This window comes from Ovis aries, chromosome 2 (genome assembly GCF_016772045.2).
Source record: "Ovis aries strain OAR_USU_Benz2616 breed Rambouillet chromosome 2, ARS-UI_Ramb_v3.0, whole genome shotgun sequence".
Classification (NCBI taxonomy): domain Eukaryota; kingdom Metazoa; phylum Chordata; class Mammalia; order Artiodactyla; family Bovidae; genus Ovis; species Ovis aries.
The window spans coordinates 159,965,294-159,986,294 of NC_056055.1; the positions used below are offsets into that span (position 1 = coordinate 159,965,294).

The 21,001-nt window shown below is 39.9% G+C and overlaps 1 protein-coding gene across 3 annotated transcripts in view; it reads right to left on the reverse strand.

Annotated features, from left to right (window-relative positions):
• Positions 1-21,001, reverse strand: part of LYPD6 (LY6/PLAUR domain containing 6) — a 143,077-nt gene that overhangs the window by 10,526 nt on the left and 111,550 nt on the right. For all 3 annotated transcript variants that reach the window (XM_060409979.1, XM_027964973.3, XM_042243910.2), the window contains one exon: positions 12,485-12,583. In XM_060409979.1, the coding sequence (XP_060265962.1) occupies positions 12,485-12,583 (99 nt within the window). The remainder of the gene's footprint in view (positions 1-12,484; positions 12,584-21,001) is intronic.

The following is a 21,001-nucleotide window of genomic DNA, read 5'->3' on the forward strand; positions in this document are numbered from 1 at the left end:
CTCTTCATCTTTCAGTATTTTTCTTTGTTTTTAGTTTCAGAAGTTTGACTATTTATGTGTCTTTGTGTAGGTTTCTTTAGTTTTATCCTCTTTGGGGTTCACTCAAGTTCTCAAATATGCAGGATTTCATCTTTAGCTAAATTTGGAAAGTTTCCTCCATAATTTCTCTGAGTACTTTTTTTTAGCTCTGCCCTTTTTCTATCTTTCTGAGACTCCAATGACACACTGTTAAATCTGTTGCTATACTCCCGCAGATCCCTGAGGCTCTGTTTTGGGAGGGAATTTTTTTTTTTTTTTTTCCTTTCTGTTGTTCAGAATTTGGTAATTTCTATTGTTCTACCTTCCAGTTCACTGATTCTTTCCTCTATTTGTTCCATTCAACTGATGAGCTCATCCATGGTGTTTTAATTTTTAGCTACAGTATTAACAGTTTTGAAATTTCCATTTGGTTCTTCTTTATAGTTTCTATTTTTTTTTTTTTTTTGGCTGAGATTTTATTTCTCATTTGTTTCAAGTGTGTTTGTATTTGTTCACTGAAACATTTTTGGTATGGTTACTTTAAATCTTTATTAGCTAATTCAAACATCTTTGTAGATATCTCATTGCTCAGTTCAGTTCAGTTGCTCAGTCGTGTCAGACTCTGTGACCCCATAGACTGCAGCACACCAGACTTCCCTGTCCATCACCAATTCCGGGAGCTTACTCAAACTCATGTCCATCACATCAGTGATGCCATCCAACCATCTCATCCTCTGTTGTCCCCTTTTCCTCCCGCCTTCGATCTTTCCCAGCATCAGGGTCTTTTCCAATGAGTCATTTTTTCTCATCAGGTGGCCAAAGTGCTGAAGTTTCAGCTTCAGCATCAGTCCTTCCAATGAATATTCAGGACTGATTTCCTTTAGGATGAACTGGTTGGATCTCCTTGCAGTCCAAGGAACTCTCAAGAGTTTTCTCCAAGAACACAGTTCAAAAGCATCAATTCTTCAGCGCTCAGCTTTCTTTATAGTCCAACTCTCACATCCATGCATGACTACTGGAAAAACCATAGCTTTGACTAGACAAACCTTTGTTGGTAAAGTAATGTCTCTGCTTTTTAATATGCTGTCTAAGTTGGTCATAGCTTTTCTTCCAAGGAGCAAGTATCTTTTAATTTCATGGATGCAGTCACCATCTGCAGAGATTTTGGAGCCCAATAAGATAAAGTCTCTCACTGTTTTCATTGTTTCCCCATCTATTTGCCATAAAGTGATGGGACTGGATGTTAGTATCTATTAATTGTCATTTTTCATTTTGTTTGAGATCTTCCTAGTATGACAAGTGATTTTTTTATTGAAACCTAGACATTTTGGTATTATAACATTTCAGATCTTATTTAAACCTCCTGTTTTAGCTAACTTCCTCTGACTCAGTCCCAGTAGGGGGAGGGGGTCTGCAGCCTCATTACTGCTGGGTAGCAGTCAAGTCCAGGCTCCCTACTGTCTCCTTTCACAACTGAGAGTGCTCTCCTCATTACTTCTGGGTGGGATTTCCAGCTCCCTACTAGGTCTCCTATGATACCTTCTTGGCTAAGAATGGTAGGAGTGCCTTGTTAACAATTCCCACGTGGCCTCAACTGACGCCACTCTACTAATGGGCGTCTGGCCTTATTAACACACACTCCCTAGTAGAGTCCTGACTCTCCACTTGGCCTCCTCTGACACAGTCCCAACAGGGATTGGGGGGAAGAACAACGCCATTACTGTTGGATAAGGGTAGAAGTCCAGGTCCCAGACATGATCTGTACTGACACCATGGGGGAGGCCTCATTACCACCCAGGGGGAATCTCAGCATCTCAGGGGAGGTTAGTATGTCTCATTACAGCTTGTTCATGGTGAAAGTCTAAGCCTTTGTTAGCATGGGGCTGGTGGTAACCTACAATTGTTTTCTGTGGTATTCGGCTGGAGTGGTTATTGTCTAGATTTCTGTCTTTCTAGGCTGCCTCCTCTTGGTCCTTCGGCTACAGAGAGATAACTTTTGTTGGAGTTTATTATTTTGGTGCCTGTGATATTTCCAGGTTTCCAGCTTTGTCATCTCCAAGTCTGGAATGTATAGGACAAAAACAAAACCCAGAGAACTCACCTCCTTGGGTCATGAGGACCTTAGCTAATCTGCCTTTTTCTCTCTTTCATTCTTTCTTTTCACCAATATATATAATGTTCAGGAATTTAGTTGTACTTAGCAGGAGGAACAGAAAAGTACATCTGCTCTGTCTTTCCAAAAATCCTCAGCATTTCTGACATTCTGAGTTAGCTACTTCTGGGTTGGGAGACTGACTTGTACAATGTAGTATATTTATCAGCATCTGTGGCCTCTTCTTGTGAGATGCCAGTAGTACCCCAAGCTGTGACGACCAAACATACTATGGAAACATACTAGTAAATGTCCTCTGAGGGGCAAAACCACTCTCAGTTAAGATAAACTATTCAAGATTATAATCTTCTTGAGATTAAGGTTCATTCTTGAGTATGTCGGCATTCCCCACCCCCACGCCAATATACAGCACAGGACCTTGCATAATATAGCAGGTGCTTAATGTATTAAGAATACAGGTGGATGGGTGGAGAGAATATATATCTATATCTATATCTATATCTATATCTGGTCTCTTCAACTCAAGGTTGAACCAAATCAACTCTTTAACTTAGTTCTATGATATCTATAACATCTCTTCCATTTCTGTAGTTTGAGTGATCTCTTCAAATTTGAAAGTGAAATAATACTATATTTCAATCAGAAGCACAACCTTCACACAGTATAACTGCTTTGGGAAATTGCTTGCCAGGATTTACTAAATCTAAACTTATACATATCTTAGGAATCAGTAATTCCACCCTTAGATATACATCCAACAAAAAAGATAAGTACTTGAATGTTCATAGAAAAATTACTTATACAAAAAAAAAAAAACTGGAAACTACAAAAATGCCCAATGATAGAATGAATAAATAAGTTATGGCATATACCCCACAGCAATGAGAATGAATTGCCTAGAAGGAGACCTAACAAAATGAGTGAATCTCCCATAACATTGAGGGAAAGAACTCAGATACAAGATGGTATATACTGTATGATTCCACTCCTATTAAAAGACCTGATAAGAAACAAAACTAATCTATGCTATTGGAAATCAGGAGGATAATTTCCTTAGTTTTCTAGGGCTGCCATAGTAAAGTCGCACAGTCTGGGGATCTTAAACCAAATAAATTTATTTTCTCACAGGTCTAGAGGCTAGAGGTCCAACATCAAGATGTCTGCAAGGTTAATTTCTTCTGATGTCTCTTCACCTTTCTTATAGATAATCATCTTCTCTCTTTATCTTTACATGGCCTTCCCTTTGCATGTCTGTGCCCTAATCTCTTCTTATAAGGACAACATATTGGGTTAGAACCTACCCCAATGACATCTTCAAATACAGTTACATTTGGGGGTACTGGAATGAATTGGGTGGATGGTACAATTCAGCCCATAACAGGGCCCTTGGTGGTAGGGACAGTGACTAAAAACAGACATGCTAGAACGTACTGGGGAGTGGAATACGGTCAATTTCTTAATGTGCGTGCCACGTACATGGTAAGATCAGTTTGTAAAAATTCATCATGCTGTTCACTATTCTGTATGGATATCTCAATTTTAAGTTCAGTTAAATGAAAGTGAAAGAAAAGAAGAATCCATGATGAAGAAAAATAGACTTACAAGAAACCTGAACTACAAATGAGCTGCAGATAGGCTGAATTATTTAAGGTGTACCCTAATCAGGAACGTTCAGATGCTCTCCTCTGGTGTCCAGGCATCTGATTAATCTCGTGGCTTTCCTAGACCTAACAACTGCTATCCACAGGCCTGTAAAAAAATACTGTTTTCTTTTCCCAAGTAAGACATGACTCAAGGCAGAAAGGAAAAGTAAATGAATACTTTTCAACCAGATTGAGTCATAACTGCTCTCCTTTACCCTGCAGTCAGCATCTCTTGAAGAAACTACTAAACAGTTACATCTCTCTTTTTTAAAAACACCATCCACAGTTCTTAAGGACAAGTGACACACTTCAGGAATCTCTGCTTTAAAGCAAATCCCTGAAACTCAGAGAGCGATGTGTTTATCTCCAGACAAAGACTAAGAAGGTGACTGAAAAGGATGCAACTCGAGTGAGGATAAATAGAACTTTATGGTGGACAGTAGTTAAAATCAAAGCAAAATGCAAAAGCATCAAATCGATGCTTCCTATCTGCGGCAATTCTGTTAACAGAAAATATTTCGACAGAAACACTGAGTTGGAGTAGGTCAGATGCTCTCAGTTCAGTTCCGTTCAGTAGCTCAGTCGTGTTCGACTCTGCGACCCCATGAAATGCAGCACACCAGGCTTCCCTATCCATCACCAACTCCCGGAGCTTGCTCAAATCCATGTCCATAGAGTTCGTGATACCATCCAACCATCCCATCTTTTGTCGTCCCCTTCTCCTCCTGCCTTCAATATTTCCCAGCATCAGGGTCTTTTCTAATGAATCAATTCTTTGCATCAGGTGGCCAAAGTACTGGAGTTTCAGCTTCAGCGTCAGTCCTTCAATGAATCTTCAGGGCTATTTCCTTTAGAATTGACTGGTTTGATGTCCTTGCAGTCCAAGGGACTCTCAAGAGTCTTCTCCAACCACCCGGTTCAAAAGCATCAATTCTTCGGCACTCGGCTTTCTTTACAGTCCAGCTCTTACATCCATAATGACTACTGGAAAAACCATAGCTTTGACTAGACAGACCTTTGTTGGTAAAGTAACGTCTCTGCTTTTTAATATAGTCTTAGTTTTCTGAAAGTTGAGTTTTAAGCAAAATTTTCACTCTCCTCTTTCACTTTCTTCAAGAGGCTTTTAGTTCTTCACTTTCTGATGGAAGGGTGGTGTCATCTGCATATCTGAGGTTATTGATATTTCTCCCAGCAATCTTGATTCCAGCTTGTGCTTCATCCAGCCCAGCATTTCTCATGATGTACTCTGCATATAAGTTAAATAAGCAAGGTGACAATATACAGCCTTGACGTACTCCTTTCCCAATTTGGAATCAGTCCGTTGTTCCATGTCTAATTCTAACTGCTGCTTCTTGATCTGCACACAGATTTCTCAGGAGGCAGGTCAGGTGGTCTGGTATGCCCATCTCTTGAAGAATTTTCCAGTTTGTTGTGATCCACACAGTCAAAGGCTTTGGCGTAGTCAATGAAGCAAAAGTAGATGTTTTCCTGGAACTTTATTGCTTTTTTGATGATCCAGCAGATGTTGGCAATTTGATCTCTGGTTCCTCTGCCTTTTATAAACCCAGCTTGAACATCTGGAATTTCACGGTTCACAGTTCACATACTGTTAAAACCTGGCTTGGAGAATTTTGAGCATTACTTTGCTAGTGTGTGAGATGAGTGCAATTGTGTGGTTGTTTAAACATTCTTTGGCATTGTGCCTTCTTTGGGACTGGAATGAAAACTGACCTTTTCCAGTCCTGTGGCCATTGCTGAGTTTTCCAAATTTGCTGGCATATTGAGTGCAGCACTTTCACAGCATCATCTTTCAGGATTTGAAATAGCTCAACTGGAATTCCATCATCTCCACTAGCTTTGTTCATAGTGATGCTTCCTAAGGCCCACTTGACTTCGCATTCCAGGATGTCTGGCTCTAGGTGAATGATCCCACCATCGTGGTTATCTGGGTCATGAAGATCTTTCTTGTATAGTTCTTCTGTGTATTCTTGCCACCTCTTCTTAATATCTTCTGCTTCTGTTAGGTCCATACTATTTCTGTCCTTTATTGTGCCCATCTTTGCATGAAATGTTCCCTTGGTATCTCTAATTTTCTTGAAGAGATCTCTAGTCTTTCCCATTCTTTTGTTTTCCTCTATTTCTTTGCATTGATTGGTGAGTAAGGCTTTCTTATCTCTCCTTTCTTTTCTTTGGAACTCTGAATTCAAGTGGGTATATCTTTCCTTTTCTCCTTTGCCTTTCACTTCTCTTCTTTTCATAGCTGTTTGTAAGGCCTCCTCAGACAAGCATTTTGCCTTTTTGCATTTCTTTTTCTTGGGGATTGTCTTGATCACTGCCCCCTGCACATTGTCACAAACCTCCCCAGAGTTATTAAGTGACTGTCAGATCTAATCCCTTGAATCTATTTGTCACTTCCATTGTATAATCATAAGGGATTTGACTTAGGTCATACCTGAACGGTCTAGCGGTTTTCCCTACTTTCTTCAATTTAAGTCTGAATTTGGTAACAAGGAGTTCATGATCTGAGCCATAGTCAGCTCCCAGCCTTGTTTTTGCTGATTGTATAGAGCTTCTCCATCTTTGGCTGCAAAGAATATAGTCAATCTGATTTTCGGTTTGACCTCAGATGTTCTAAGGGTACCGAAAAAAAAAAATCTTGCTTAGGCTGATAGCAGAACTTTTGGTTAAAAAGTTGCTGGAAAGTTCTAACTGAAGAGTGATTTTGAGAATTCCAATGCCACCTGAGATGAACCAAGAAATGGTAGCATAAACCTAAAATAGCTGGATAATATTAAAACAACAACCAAAATCTTGTGAAAGCATAGGTGAGCTACCAAGGCAGACAGGATTTGATGAGTAAGATACCAGCCAAACCAACAATGCATTAAGCTTCAGCTGACACTCTATACCTATTCTGCCCTCAAGGCATTTGCTAATACACAGGTGAAAAGGCTGAGAAGCCAGGAAGAGAATCCTGCTGGGAGATGGAGAAGCTAAGCAGAGCCTTTGTCTCAACTGCGAGGCACAAACAGGAATGCAGCAGCGGGGCAGCCAGGAGACAAGGGAGCACAGAGGAGGGAGACTGACAGTCTTGGTACAGAGTTACAGGTTGGCAGGTATGTACTCCTAGAGCTTTAGGAAATGCCATTCCATCCACTTCTAGCTGCTATTGTTTCTGTCCATATTACATGTTGGCAAGGTTGTGCAGCAACTGGCACTCTCACACACTGCTGGAGAGGCTGAAATTGGTGCAGTGACTCCGGAAACTATTAGGTAAAATCCAGTAAAGCCGAAGCATGAGTACCGTGTGCCCAGCAACCCCATCTCCCGGGAGAGACCTGCTGGAAATGCACATACAGGTGCACCAAAAGATACATGCAAAAGTGCGGTGCACAGAAGCAGTCCAGATGCCTATCAACAGAGGAATGGATGGTTTTAGTATATTCATATAACGATCTACTGTGCTTCTGTGAGAAAGAATGAGTGCTGCTCACAAAAACACAGATGAATTTCACATGTAGAAGGTGGGAAAGAAAGGAGGACACTCTGTATGGTTCCAGTCATATAAAACTGCACAACACTCACAACTGTATCACCTGCGGGAGATGGACAGTAATGACTGGGGATCTTCCAGTGGCCTTCTGGGCCACTATGACTTCCGTGACTTAACATGAACAGCAGATACATTGCGTGTTCATGCTGTGAAAATTCAACAAACTGTGCACTTATAGTCTATGCACTTTACAGAATGCATGTTAAACTTTAATTCTTATAAGTTTGTTTTTAAAACAAGAATAGAAATGCAGACATATAGAACAGATGTGTGGACACAAAGGGGTAAGGGGAGGGTGAGATGAATTGGGAGATTAGGTCTGACATAAATACACTATCATATGTAAAATAGATAGCTAGTGGGAAGCTGTTTCATAGCACAGGGATCTCAGCTTGGTACTCTACAATGACCTAGAGGGGTAGGATGGGGAAATGGGAGGGAGGCTCAAGAGGGAACCTATCTGTACACATATAGCCAATATATTTCATTGTACAGAAGACACTAACACAACACTGCAAAGTAATTACACTGCAATAAAAAAGTTTGTTTTTTTAATTTAAAAGGATGAAATCTAAGACTTTCATTTAGCAATATGACAAGACAGATCACCTGAACACTACCTCATTACATAGCAGCCAGAAGTGTTGGATAACAGATAACCAATACCTTTTGTAAATGTACAAATGAACTCTCCAGGAAGCAAGGGAAACCCCAGGGGCCAACACTGAGGAAAGCACTGAATTCTCTACCCTGGTGGGAAATGGGAGGGCTAAGAGATAAAAGATAAGAAGATGCAAAGCCTTGGGTCCTCATGGGGTGTAGAGGTACAGACTCCTGTATAAGGGCAGGAACCCTGAAGGGCTATGTCCTATGAATAAAACTGTCTGAAAGAGAGAGAAAAAAAAAAAATCCACAGTTAAGTAAAGTAAACAGAAAGACTGGCTAGCCTAGGCTCGATCTGAAAAAAGTTGACCATAAGGAAGATTTTCCTGAAAATCTGTAACTGTGAGGCTTGTCTTCAGTTGAGCTGGGGATCACATTTGTATTCCCTGTTTAAATGAGATAACAGATACAGAAAGAGCTGCCAAGGGACATGCTCAGATTTTTCTTTACTTTCTCAGAAAGACAGTGAGCAACAGAGAAGCTGGAATGAAAAGGATATGTCCCTCTATCTCAAACTTCTGGCCAGACTTTATATCAGCAGAAATTTCCAAGGAAGATTTTACCCTCAAGGGAGCCACCTGCACTTTATAATTAAGAAGGAACATGAAATCCTTAGCGGCTTAGGTATCTTCCACAGAATAAGCCTTTTCAAAAACTGCAATGTTTTTGACTTGATATTTAATTCTACAAACTCTTAATAAACACTTAAGACAGTCCCTGTCTCAAGGAGATTTTAATCTCTCAGCACAGAGAAAAGTCACAGGCAAACACGTGCCTCTGAGCACAGAATGCTCAACTCTTGTTTGCCTTCACCAGTTTTTTCAACTGGTCCCTCATATAATATGATTTCCAGATTCTTTCCCATTCTGGTTCATAGAGATAAGAAAGTTACATAGATTTATAATGAGCAGTTGATGAAATTAAGGTTATTGCAAAGGAAGTGCTCAGGGACTAAAGCAAGCTGAGGGGTGAACGATGGCAGTGCCTGATGGAGGCTGTCCTAAATTCTCATGTCTTGGGAAGGAACATGGTCCCATGAATCTATAAGTGCCAAAGGCAGTAACAATGCAATGGGGGAGAAAGCACTTTTATACCACACATTTCAAAAGTCAGAATGAGAGGAACTTGAAATCCAATCAATCTCCTAAGCAAGCTGGGATGCAAGTTTATTCCATAGGGATAAAATTTAATATTTACACAAACTGGGTTTTTTTTCACTTTCAACCAGTTATTTTCATATCAGGTGTTAACTGAAACCTAGTTAAATAGATCACAAAATAAGCCAACAGAAAACAAGGAATGTCTCAGAAGAAACTACTGAGCTGTCCTTACCATACCTGTTGGTAGTCCTATAGCTGTTTCAAACTAATAACTGGGTGGAAAATGTAGATTTAATGAGTAGTTTTCAGTAGACACATTTTACACTTTGGTGGCGCTAGTGGTAAAGGACCCACCTGCCAATGCAGGAGATGTAAGAGACTCGGGTTCGATCCCTGGGTCAGGAAGATCCCCAGGAGGAGGGCATGGCAACCTACTCCAGTATGCTTGCCTGGAGAAGCCCATGGGCAGAGGAGCCTGGCGGGCTACAGTCTCTAGGGTCGCAAAGAGTCAGACACAAGTGAAGTGACTTATCATGCACTAGTAATGATGGCATTATTTTCATCCTTAGAAAACTCTGGAGCAAACCCAGAAGAAAGGTCGATGGCTCATGGGGATCATGGCTGCACAAGAAAGAATCTTTTCTCAGGTTACAGCTCCAGTCCTCACGCCTTACCTGATGTTCAAGACCCAAAAAACAGCATGGCTCCTCTATTCTGCTCCTACCATTCCCCAGCACATTCTGCTATGCCCAGTTCAGGTCTTTCAGGGTCCGCTGAGCCGACACGGGTGCACCCCCTGCCTCTGCTCTAAGTGACTTCCTGGAAGACACGCCCCCTTCACTCTTCCTCCCCCTCCTTGCTCACCGGTCGGGCTGCAGCCATCTCCCCAGCCCGTAACACTGTCAGTGGTCACCTCAGCCCCTCAACTGCAATTCTTCCCCTTCAACCTCCACAGCATTGAATGCCACGCTGCCTTTGGCATTTGCCTTTGTCCTGCTATTTTTGACATTTGATATGTTCAGATTGTATCTCCTTGGCCAAACTGCCGGCTCCTTGAAAGAAGAAACCTGATTCCTATCTTTCACCATATAATCCCCCAAAGGGTTTGGCATAAGTGGTTCTGTGTCATGAACCTCAGAGCATCACTTTCCATTTAATCCTATAAATTTCAGGATAAAAAAGGGAGAAGGAGAAATTGTGTAAAGACCTGTGCTATTTCCAGGTATCTGTACTTTAGAAGGATAGATTTTGACCTTGAAAGAAAGCATGAAGATGGAACTTTCTTGTGTCCAGAGAGGAATTCAGAGTACTAGCACTCCCTGTTTTCCCTTTGTGTCAGGAATAAACTTGTACACCCCCTGACTCAGACAGGGCCTCTGTGAAATATAGCCCACAGCCCAAGAGAGCACCAGTTCACAAGCCCTCCTTTTCCTCTGCATCGTCTCTGCCAGGGTGATCTCAGAGAAGCATTGTCGGGTTTCCCATACAGTATCTCTGACCAGCGCCAGTGGTTTCAAAAGCTCATCTGCCAGCTTTGTCCCAGCAGGAACCAGCCCAAAGGTTATTGGCCACACAAGCAAATCATCCTGTTTTGTCCAGAGTCACTGTTTACAGTGGTTCTCCAATTTTGCTGCCTATTCGAACTACTGGGGAAGCTTTCAAAAATTCATATGTCTGGCTGTACCCACACCATCTAAATATGAATCTCTGGGAATGGGCCTAGGCATCAGTGTTTTCCCCTGTGATTTCAACGTGCCGCCAAGTTTGAGAAGCCATGCTTTAACCAGGTCCATCAGCAACCCACCCAAATTCACTCTGTAGTATAATATTAGAAAATATTGCTGATTCTGGAATGAATGCCTGACTACAGAAGGCAATGCAACTGGACTTCTCTTTGATTACTTGGCTGACTAGATACCTAGCTTGTGATTAAGCTGATCTTCAGTGTTTCCATATTTTCTTCTTCCCTGTGGTCTTTTGAAACTCCACATCAAAGTAAACAAGAATCTAGAAATGACAATACTACATTTTGCTCTCTGAGTAGGGAGAGGAGCTCCCAGTGGTTCTTGTGCCTGCCTGTTCATTAGAATCACCTGAGATATTTAAACACAGAGATGCATGGCCCTAACCTCAGAGATGTTGGCTCAGTTGGTCTAGAGCTGTGGTTCTGAATGCCTGACCTCCAGAACAACAGCTTTTATAACACTGTGGATTGCTTTAGAAATGCAAACTCTCAGGCGCCATCCCAGATCTACTGAATCAAAAACTAGGAAGGAGGGGGAGGTGGAGGTGGAGGTGGGGGCCAAAATCTGTATTTTAATAAGCACTCCAGGGAATGATGGTCTTAATGAAGTTTGAGAACCACTGGTCCAGGAAGGACACAGGTCCAGATGATTTTGAAAAGACCCACAGGTATTTCTGCTGGGCAGTCTGGGTAGAGACTCCTGCATCACATAAATAGCACTGGCTTAGGGAGATAACACCTGCCCTTCACTGCAATCTCCATGCTCTCCTGATGCCCAATCCTCCAGGAGAAACAGCGTGCCTTCCACAGGGGTGAGTATAAGAACTCTTGCATTACATTGAAAAAATAGCAGGTTTGGTGTTGGTTTATTCAGTCATTTTAACAAGTGAATTAGATCAGCAGTGAAGTCTTACTATATGCTCAAACATTTGTCAATAAAACACCCCATCCGTATCATCTCCCCATCAAATGAACTGACTTTCCTTCAAACCTAAAAGAGCCAGTTAACAGCTACTCCATGTAAAAATATAACCATCTTATTTGATTCTATAGGATAAAAGAGACCTGAATATGAAACATCTACTTCATTTTGAAACAGGCCTTTGAGTCAAAATTTCATGCTTCCATAGGGCATCCATCTCATCCTTCAAAGAGAACTTAATAGTTTAAAAAAGCTCAGGGTTTTTATTTGTGCGATGATGACACTTAGAATTCTAGCTTTCATGCAATCTCAGGATAGAAGCCTCTGGCAAGATATGTAATAAATGGGATCTTTATATGAATAGCAATTCATATTTTTACTTAAAGGAAGTTCCTATGCAATGACTAATGCTTCCAAGAGTGGATTACAGACTGGTTTTTCTCTTCTTGTCCAGCATTTGTCGGGCCTGGGGGTAAGAAGTATCACTTACCTCTTTTGGAGCTCCACGATGCTTCATAAGAAAGGGGATAAGCCTACAGATCAGTTTATAGCTCTGACAGTGTCTGGTGATAAGCTACTGATGTGGCATAAAAGATCTACTAATAGCCTTAGACAAGAGAAGTTGAGACTGTAAGCATGCCTCTCTCATACATGCATCACACACAGTCAACAAGGCATTCCGCTCATGGACAGCTCTGGGCAGTCCAATGTGTCTACTGAGAGTTTACCTCGAGGGCAGTAGATGTCTGGAGCCCATCGGTTGCACTCATAATTGTCTGCTGCCTTTTCGCAGGTGAAGCACTTAAATCCACCAGGATATGGTGTGGCTGCCAAAAAAATCAAGAGAGAAGATTATTTCTTTATTTGTTTATTTTTTGTTTTATTTGTTTTATTTTACTTTACAACACTGTATTGGTTTTGCCATACATCAACAAGAATCCGCCACGGGTGTACACGTGTTCCCGGTCCTGAACCGCCCTCCCACCGCCCTCCCCATACCATCTCTCTGGGTCATCCCAGTGCACCAGCCCCAAGCATCCTGTATCCTGCATCAAACCTGGATTGGTGATTCATTTCTTATATGATATTATACAAGTTTCAATGCCATTCTCCCAAATCATTCCACACAGAGTCCAAAATACTGTGCTATACATCTGTGTCTCTTTTGCTGTCTCGCATACAGATTGAGCATAAAAGCCTACACGGTGAAGTGAGAAGTCTTTATATTTTTAAATTTTATTTGTATTTCTTATTTTCTTTTATTAAAAATAACAATAAAGGATTATTAGATCACAGATTATTTTCAAAGAGTCTGAAAGTGTTAACTGGCAACTAGCACAAGCTGGAGTCAAGATTGCCGGGAGAAATATCAGTAACCTCAGATATGCAGATGACACCACCCTGATGGCAGAAAGTGAAGAGGAACTAAAAGCCTCTTGATGAAAGTGAAAGAGGAGAGCGAAAAAGTTGGCTTAAAGCTCAACATTCAGAAAACGAAGATCATGGCATCCGGTCCATCAGTCCATGGGAAATAGATGGAGAAACAGTGGAAACGGTGTCAGACTTTATTTTGGGGGGCTCCAAAATCACTGCAGATGGTGACTGCAGCCATGAAATTAAAAGACGCTTACTCCTTAGAAGAAAAGTTATGACTAACCTAGATAGCATATTCAAAATCAGAGACATTATTTTGCTGACTAAGGTCCGTCTAGTCAAGGCTATGGTTTTCCAGTAGTCATGTACGGATGTGAGAGTTGGACTGTGAAAAAGGCTGAGCGCCGAAGAATTGATGCTTTTGAACTATGGTGTTGGAGAAGACTCTTGAGAGTCCCATGGACTGCAAGGAGATCCTAACAGTCCATTCTGAAGGAAATCAGCCCTGGGATTTCTTTGGAAGGAATGATGCTAAAGCTGAAACTCTAGTACTTTGGCCACCTCATGCAAAAAGTTGACTCATTGGAAAAGACTTTGATGCTGGGAAGGATTGGGGGCAGGAGGAGAAGGGGACAACAGAGGATGAGATGGCTGGATGGCATCACTGACTCGATGGACATGAATCTGAGTGAACTCCAGGAGTTGGTGATGGACAGAGAGGCCTAGCGTGCTGCGATTCATGGGGTCGCAAAGAGTCGGACACGACTGAGCAACTGAACTGAACTGAACTGAGCCCTATATTTGAGAATTTGTAAAATGCTGGACAAAACATAAAAAACAGCAATGTAACAGTGTGGGCATGTAGTTTTAGGTGTTATATAGAAATGTACATAGGAATTTTTAAAATTATTTTTTAAAAGGATTATCATTATCAATTTCCGTGCTTGTGATGGGTCTGTTAAGATTTTCTATTTCTTCCTGGTTCAGTTTTGGAAAATTGTACTTTTCTAAGAATTTGTCCATTTCTTCCACGTTGTCCATTTTATTGGCATACAACTGCTGATAGTAGTCTCTTATGATCCTTTGTATTTCTGTGTTGTCTGTTGTGATCTCTCCATTTTCATTTCTAATTTTATTGATTTGATTTTTCTCTCTTTGCTTCTTGATGAGTCTGGCTAATGGTTTGTCAATCTTCCAGCAAACAAAAGCCCAGGTCCAGACAGCTTCACAGCTGAATGCTACCAAAAATTTCGAGAAGAGCTAACACCTATCCTCCTCAAACTCTTCCAGAAAATTGCAGAGGAAGGTAAACTTCCAAACTCATTCTATGAGGCCACAATCACCCTAATACCAAAACCTGACAAAGATGTCACAAAAAAAGAAAACTACAGGCCAATATCACTGATGAACATAGATGCAAAAATCCTCAACAAAATTCTAGCAATCAGAATCCAACAACACATTAAAAAGATCATACATCATGACCAAGTGGGCTTTATCCCAGGGATGCAAGGATTCTTCAATATCCGCAAATCAATCAATGTAATTCACCACATTAACAAATTGAAAAATAAAAGCCATATGATTATCTCAATAGATGCAGAGAAGGCCTTTGACAAAATTCAACATCCATTTATGATAAAAATTCTCCAGAAAGCAGGAATAGAAGGAACATACCTCAACATAATAAAAGCTATCTATGACAAACCCACAGCAAACATTATCCTCAATGGTGAAAAATTGAAAGCATTTCCCCTAAAGTCAGGAACAAGACAAGGGTGTCCACTTTCACCGCTACTATTCAACATAGTTCTGGAAGTTTTGGCCACAGCAATCAGAGCAGAAAAAGAAATAAAAGAAATCCAAATTGGAAAAGAAGAAGTAAAACTATCACTGTTTGCAGATGACATGATCCTCTACATGGAAAACCCTAAAGACTCCACCAGAAAATTACTAGAGCTAATCAATGAATATAGTAAAGTTGCAGGATATAAAATCAACACACAGAAATCCCTTGCATTCCTATACACGAATAATGAGAAAGTAGAAAAAGAAGTTAAGGAAACAATTCCATTCACCATTGCAACGAAAAGAATAAAATACTTAGGAATATATCTACCTAAAGAAACTAAAGACCTATATATAGAAAACTATAAAACACTGATGAAAGAAATCAAAGAGGACACTAATAGATGGAGAAATATACCATGTTCATGGATCGGAAGAATCAATATAGTGAAAATGAGTATACTACCCAAAGCAATTTACAAATTCAATGCAATCCCTATCAAGCTACCAGCCACATTTTTCACAGAACTAGAACAAATAATGTCAAGATTTGTATGGAAATACAAAAAACCTCGAATAGCCAAAGCAATCTTGAGAAAGAAGAATGGAACTGGAGGAATCAACTTGCCTGACTTCAGGCTCTACTACAAAGCCACAGTCATCAAGACAGTATGGTACTGGCACAAAGACAGACATATAGATCAATGGAACAAAATAGAAAGCCCAGAGATAAATCCACACACATATGGACACCTTATCTTTGACAAAGGAGGCAAGAATATACAATGGAGTAAAGACAATCTCTTTAACAAGTGGTGCTGGGAAAACTGGTCAACCACTTGTAAAAGAATGAAACTAGATCACTTTCTAACACCGCACACAAAAATAAACTCAAAATGGATTAAAGATCTAAATGTAAGATCAGAAACTATAAAACTCCTAGAGGAGAACATAGGCAAAACACTCTCAGACATAAATCACAGCAGGATCCTCTATGATCCACCTCCCAGAATTCTGGAAATAAAAGCAAAAATAAACAAATGGGATCTAATTAAAATTAAAAGCTTCTGCACAACAAAGGAAAATATAAGCAAGGTGAAAAGACAGCCTTCTGAATGGGAGAAAATAATAGCAAATGAAGCAACTGACAAACAACTAATCTCAAAAATATACAAGCAACTTATCCAGCTCAACTCCAGAAAAATAAACGACCCAATCAAAAAATGGGCCAAAGAACTAAATAGACATTTCTCCAAAGACGACATACGGATGGCTAACAAACACATGAAAAGATGCTCAACATCACTCATTATTAGAGAAATGCAAATCAAAACCACAATGAGGTACCACTTCACACCAGTCAGAATGGCTGCGATCCAAAAATCTGCAAGCAATAAATGCTGGAGAGGGTGTGCAGAAAAGGGAACCCTCCTACACTGTTGGTGGGAATGCAAACTAGTACAGCCACTATGGAGAACAGTGTGGAGATTCCTTAAAAAATTGCAAATAGAACTACCTTATGACCCAGCAATCCCACTGCTGGGCATACACACCGAGGAAACCAGAATTGAAAGAGACACATGTACCCCAATGTTCATCGCAGCACTGTTTATAATAGCCAGGACATGGAAACAACCTAGATGTCCATCAGCAGACGAATGGATAAGAAAGCTGTGGTACATATACACAATGGAGTATTACTCAGCCGTTAAAAAGAATTCATTTGAATCAGTTCTGATGAGATGGATGAAACTGGAGCCGATTATACAGAGTGAAGTAAGCCAGAAAGAAAAACACCAATACAGTATACTAACACATATATATGGAATTTAGGAAGATGGCAATGACGACCCTGTATGCAAGACAGGGAAAGAGACACAGATGTGTATAACGGACTTTTGGACACAGAGGGAGAGGGAGAGGGTGGGATGATTTGGGAGAATGACATTCTAACATGTATACTATCATGTGAATTGAATCACCAGTCTATGTCTGACGCAGGATGTAGCATGCTTGGGGCTGGTGCATGGGGATGACCCAGAAAGATGTTATGGGGAGGGAGGTGGGAGGGGGGTTCATGTTTGGGAATGCATGTAAGAATTAAAGATTTTAAAATTTAAAAAATAAAAAAAATAAAAAATAAATAAATAAAAGGATTATCAAAATAGCCTGACAGTTTCTTAAAAAACCAAACATGCAACTATCATATGACTCAGCAACTGCACTCCTGGGCATCTATCCCTGAGAAATGAAACATATATTCACACAAAAATCTGTACACAATGTTCACAGCAACTGTATTTGTAACATTACCAAACAGGAAACAACCCAGATGTCCTTCGATGGGTGAAGGTTAAACAAACTGCAGTACATCCATACCATGGAACACTAGTCAGCAATAATAATGAATATTAATATAGTCGACAACCTGGGTGAATTTGTAGGAAATTATCCCGAGTGAAAAAAGTCAATCACCAAAGGGTATATACTGTATGATTCCATTTATGTAACATTCCATTTATGTAACATTTTTTACATGAGAAAAGTTTAGAAGTGGAAAAAAGATTAGTGGTGGCTAGGAGGCTGGGGATGAGAGTGGTAGGAGACAGAGGGTCAGAGGGACATGGTGTGAATGAGGCCAACAGAAGGAATCTTTGTGCTACTGAAATTGTTTAGTGTCTAGACTTGGTGGTGGATCCACAAACCTACATGTGATAAAATTATGTAGAAGTAAACACACAAAAACACTCATGCAAAAATACACAAATGAACCCAAGTAAAATGGGGGAAGTCTGAATAAAACCAGTGAATTAATGTATTGGCATCAATAACCTGGTTGTGCAATTACTCTACAGCTTTTTAAAATGTCACCATTGGGGTAAACTGGGTAAAGCACACCTGGAATCTCTACATATAATTTCTTATAAATACTGATGTAGCTATAAGAATCTCAGTAAAAATATCAGTTAACAAAGGGCACTCTAGATTTCCTATCATTGACTTTTATATGTCAACTTAAGCAGACATATTAACATGGCAAATATAAATACTACGCTCAATCATTAAAACTTTATTGATGTTTGATCATTTCTTATCAACATCATTTCTTTAGCTCAATCTAAAATTTTTATTGGGCTGGACATGACATAATTAGGCATCCCGGGGGATAGTAAGTGTCAGCTAAGAGAATAGTCTTTGTCACTAAAATACACGCTGCCTGTGCAGAGGTGACCCTCCTAACGAGGCCTGGGAGCCCATAGCCAATGTCAGGGGCAGCGTGCTGAGGGCATGGTGGGGATGTGAATGCACTGTGGGATCCCGGCTCCAGCCTCAGGATTCACGATTCCTGGAAGCTCTTCCTAGCCATCCCCCCCATTCCCCATCCCTGAGCTGCCTCTTCTTCCTTCTGAAGGGGCTGTCCTCCAGTACTTGTATTCTTTGCCTTGCACTTGTGTTCAGGTGGGATACACCTATGAGAGTCAGGCTCTTAGAGTGTTCCACACATCAGGGTCTCCTTGGCATTTAAGGAAGAGGATCCACAAGGAATGTCAGGGGAGGCTGTCTGTCCTTTTCCCTGATGTATTTTCATTTGCTGCTCAGTTCTAATCATTTGCTTGCTTTGTTGCTTAGAGTTTTGCCTTTTATAGACAGAACTTGTGTGTGTGTGTGTGTGTGTGTGTCTGTTCTAATTTGTAAAACTACCTGGCCTCTTTGAAAGCTGCAAACACGCAAACACTTCATCTGCAGCAGCCAACTGTTCTTCCTCGCAGATGGCTGAGCCTGCATGTCCCACTGGCGGAAATAATCATCTCAGGGTAAATTGCTTTGCCCAAATGGAACCAATTAAGTATGTTATCAAAAATAAATGAAGGAGGAGGCAGCAGCTTAAGGCCAGAATTATGGGCCAGATATAACTTTGATTTTCACCTTGCCTAGAATAGCTGCCCATCTTGCTTGCAATATTTCACAGAGCTGACTCTGACAATATCCAAATAAGCTAACATGATCAAAATTTATAAACTGTCTAAAATAGACAAATAACTGGAACATTTAACAGGCCCATTTGAGAGTTCTATGTTCCTCCTAGTGACTGGTGACTCAAGTTCATAAGCGGAATGATTCTGAGAGCATGGGTTGTCTTAAAAAATGAGGAATGGAAGGCAGCTAGCCATAGCCGTCCAACCACTGCCTTCCCAGAGAGAAAATTTCACTCTGGTTAAACATGCTCTCTCTATCATGTAATTATAATAAAGCAGAAGTCAGCTGTTTCATAAAACTACATATAGAAAATTTTTCTATCTTTACATCCTACTGCCTAGATACGTGGGTTACACTCAAGTTAAAAGATTCTGGTTTAGGTAAGTACACATCTAAAGAATTTAAAATAGATTCTCATATTCCAAAAGGCATTCAATATTCTTACAAATATTTTAATTGAATCATTTTTACAAATACCATCATTAAAAAATCATACAAAGTATTTTAGGAAATTATCCTGATCGGATATATTAAATATAGTTTTGCTACCTACTTTAAGGTATTCAATATGTAAAAAAGTATAACAGGTAGAACTTTGTAAGATTTGAAGTAGAATTATTAAAGCAGGAGTTTTGAAAAAAAAAAGATGCACAGGATTTGTCAAAGAAGAGCATTTCTCAAAAAATGATCATATTCACCAAGGTTTATGACTGCAAGTTAACCATAATACTTCAGCTTGCATGATTAATTTACTAGAGTATCCAATTTTATCTGTCTGTCACAGCAGCCAGTAAGATCTTTAGCTGGAATGCTGGATTAGTTATTCCTGGAAACTTTCCCATCAGAGATAAATTAAGAACTTTGAACGCAGACTGATGATCCAGGCATTCCAAAAGTAAACTTATTGAGAACCTAGCACTAGTAAGTTGTAGTGTCTCCAAATTTGGATTAATAGAGTCTTAAAATTATCTTTTGCAAGACTAGTGACAATATTAAACACTGCCATTTCTTATTCAAGTAGGCCTAGACTCTGAAATTAACTCAAAGTATATAAAACTTTAAACAGGAATATGAGCTAAAATACTAGGATAGCAACAGATGTTCTGTTTAAAATCATTTATCTCTGAAAATGTTTGACAATTAACCAAATGATCTCATTGTTGGTGAGCTTGATTTTTGAATCCACAACTTCATATCTGTGTGCATTCTCAACAGTGACAGTCTTACTTTTACTTCTAGGAATTTGTATTTATATCTTGGCAGGTAGCAGTGATCAGTGAATAATCAAATCCTTTTCGATGACAGCTCTCTGAAAACAGACTAAGCTTTCAGTCAATAATTACAGCACAATGCTATCTAATGGTTAAATTCCCCATCCTGGAAATATTTAGCTAAAAAGCAAGGTCTACAGATGAACAGTTATCTCCACTAACTTGCTAACTGATACTGCATCTGATAAAAAAGTTTTGTTTCCTTTTTTTTTTTTAAAAAAAAAAAGGACAGAAAGAGGTTCCTAAGAGATGTGCTATTTTCTTCTTTGTTACTTCAAAGCGTTACAAAGCAAGCAGGGTTTCAAATTGTTGTGGCCCCAGCTGCGAATGAATCTAATTTGGCTCTTGATCACAGAGTTAATAAGCTTAGTACTCTGTATTTCAGGGCATAAGTCCTTGGTCCCTCAAGAGAAGGTGATTGTAAAGAAAAAAAGAAAAGCCAAAGTGCCCAGTTACTCCCTGTAATATAATCCGTCCATTAACTTTCCTGGTCAGCCATAGTTCAACCGCCCATAATTCATTTGTAAGGCATCAGAAAAGATTTCGTCTTTGTTTCCATCTCTTGGAAATTTTGCCTAGATACAGGCCTTAAGTTACCAAAATCACGGTGAGAAGAGAGTCTTGTTTTAAACTGTATACTGATGTATAATGTATCCAAACTTTTATTTTTTCATTCTTGCTAAATTAATTACCATTGGTTTTGGAAACTGGATGCAAACACAAAATTTCTAGAAATCTAATAAACTGACCTTCTCTGTCCATTAGGCAACAACATGTTGTCAGTATAATTTAATACCATGAATATATTCCTGATAGAAATGCATTTCCTGGGAC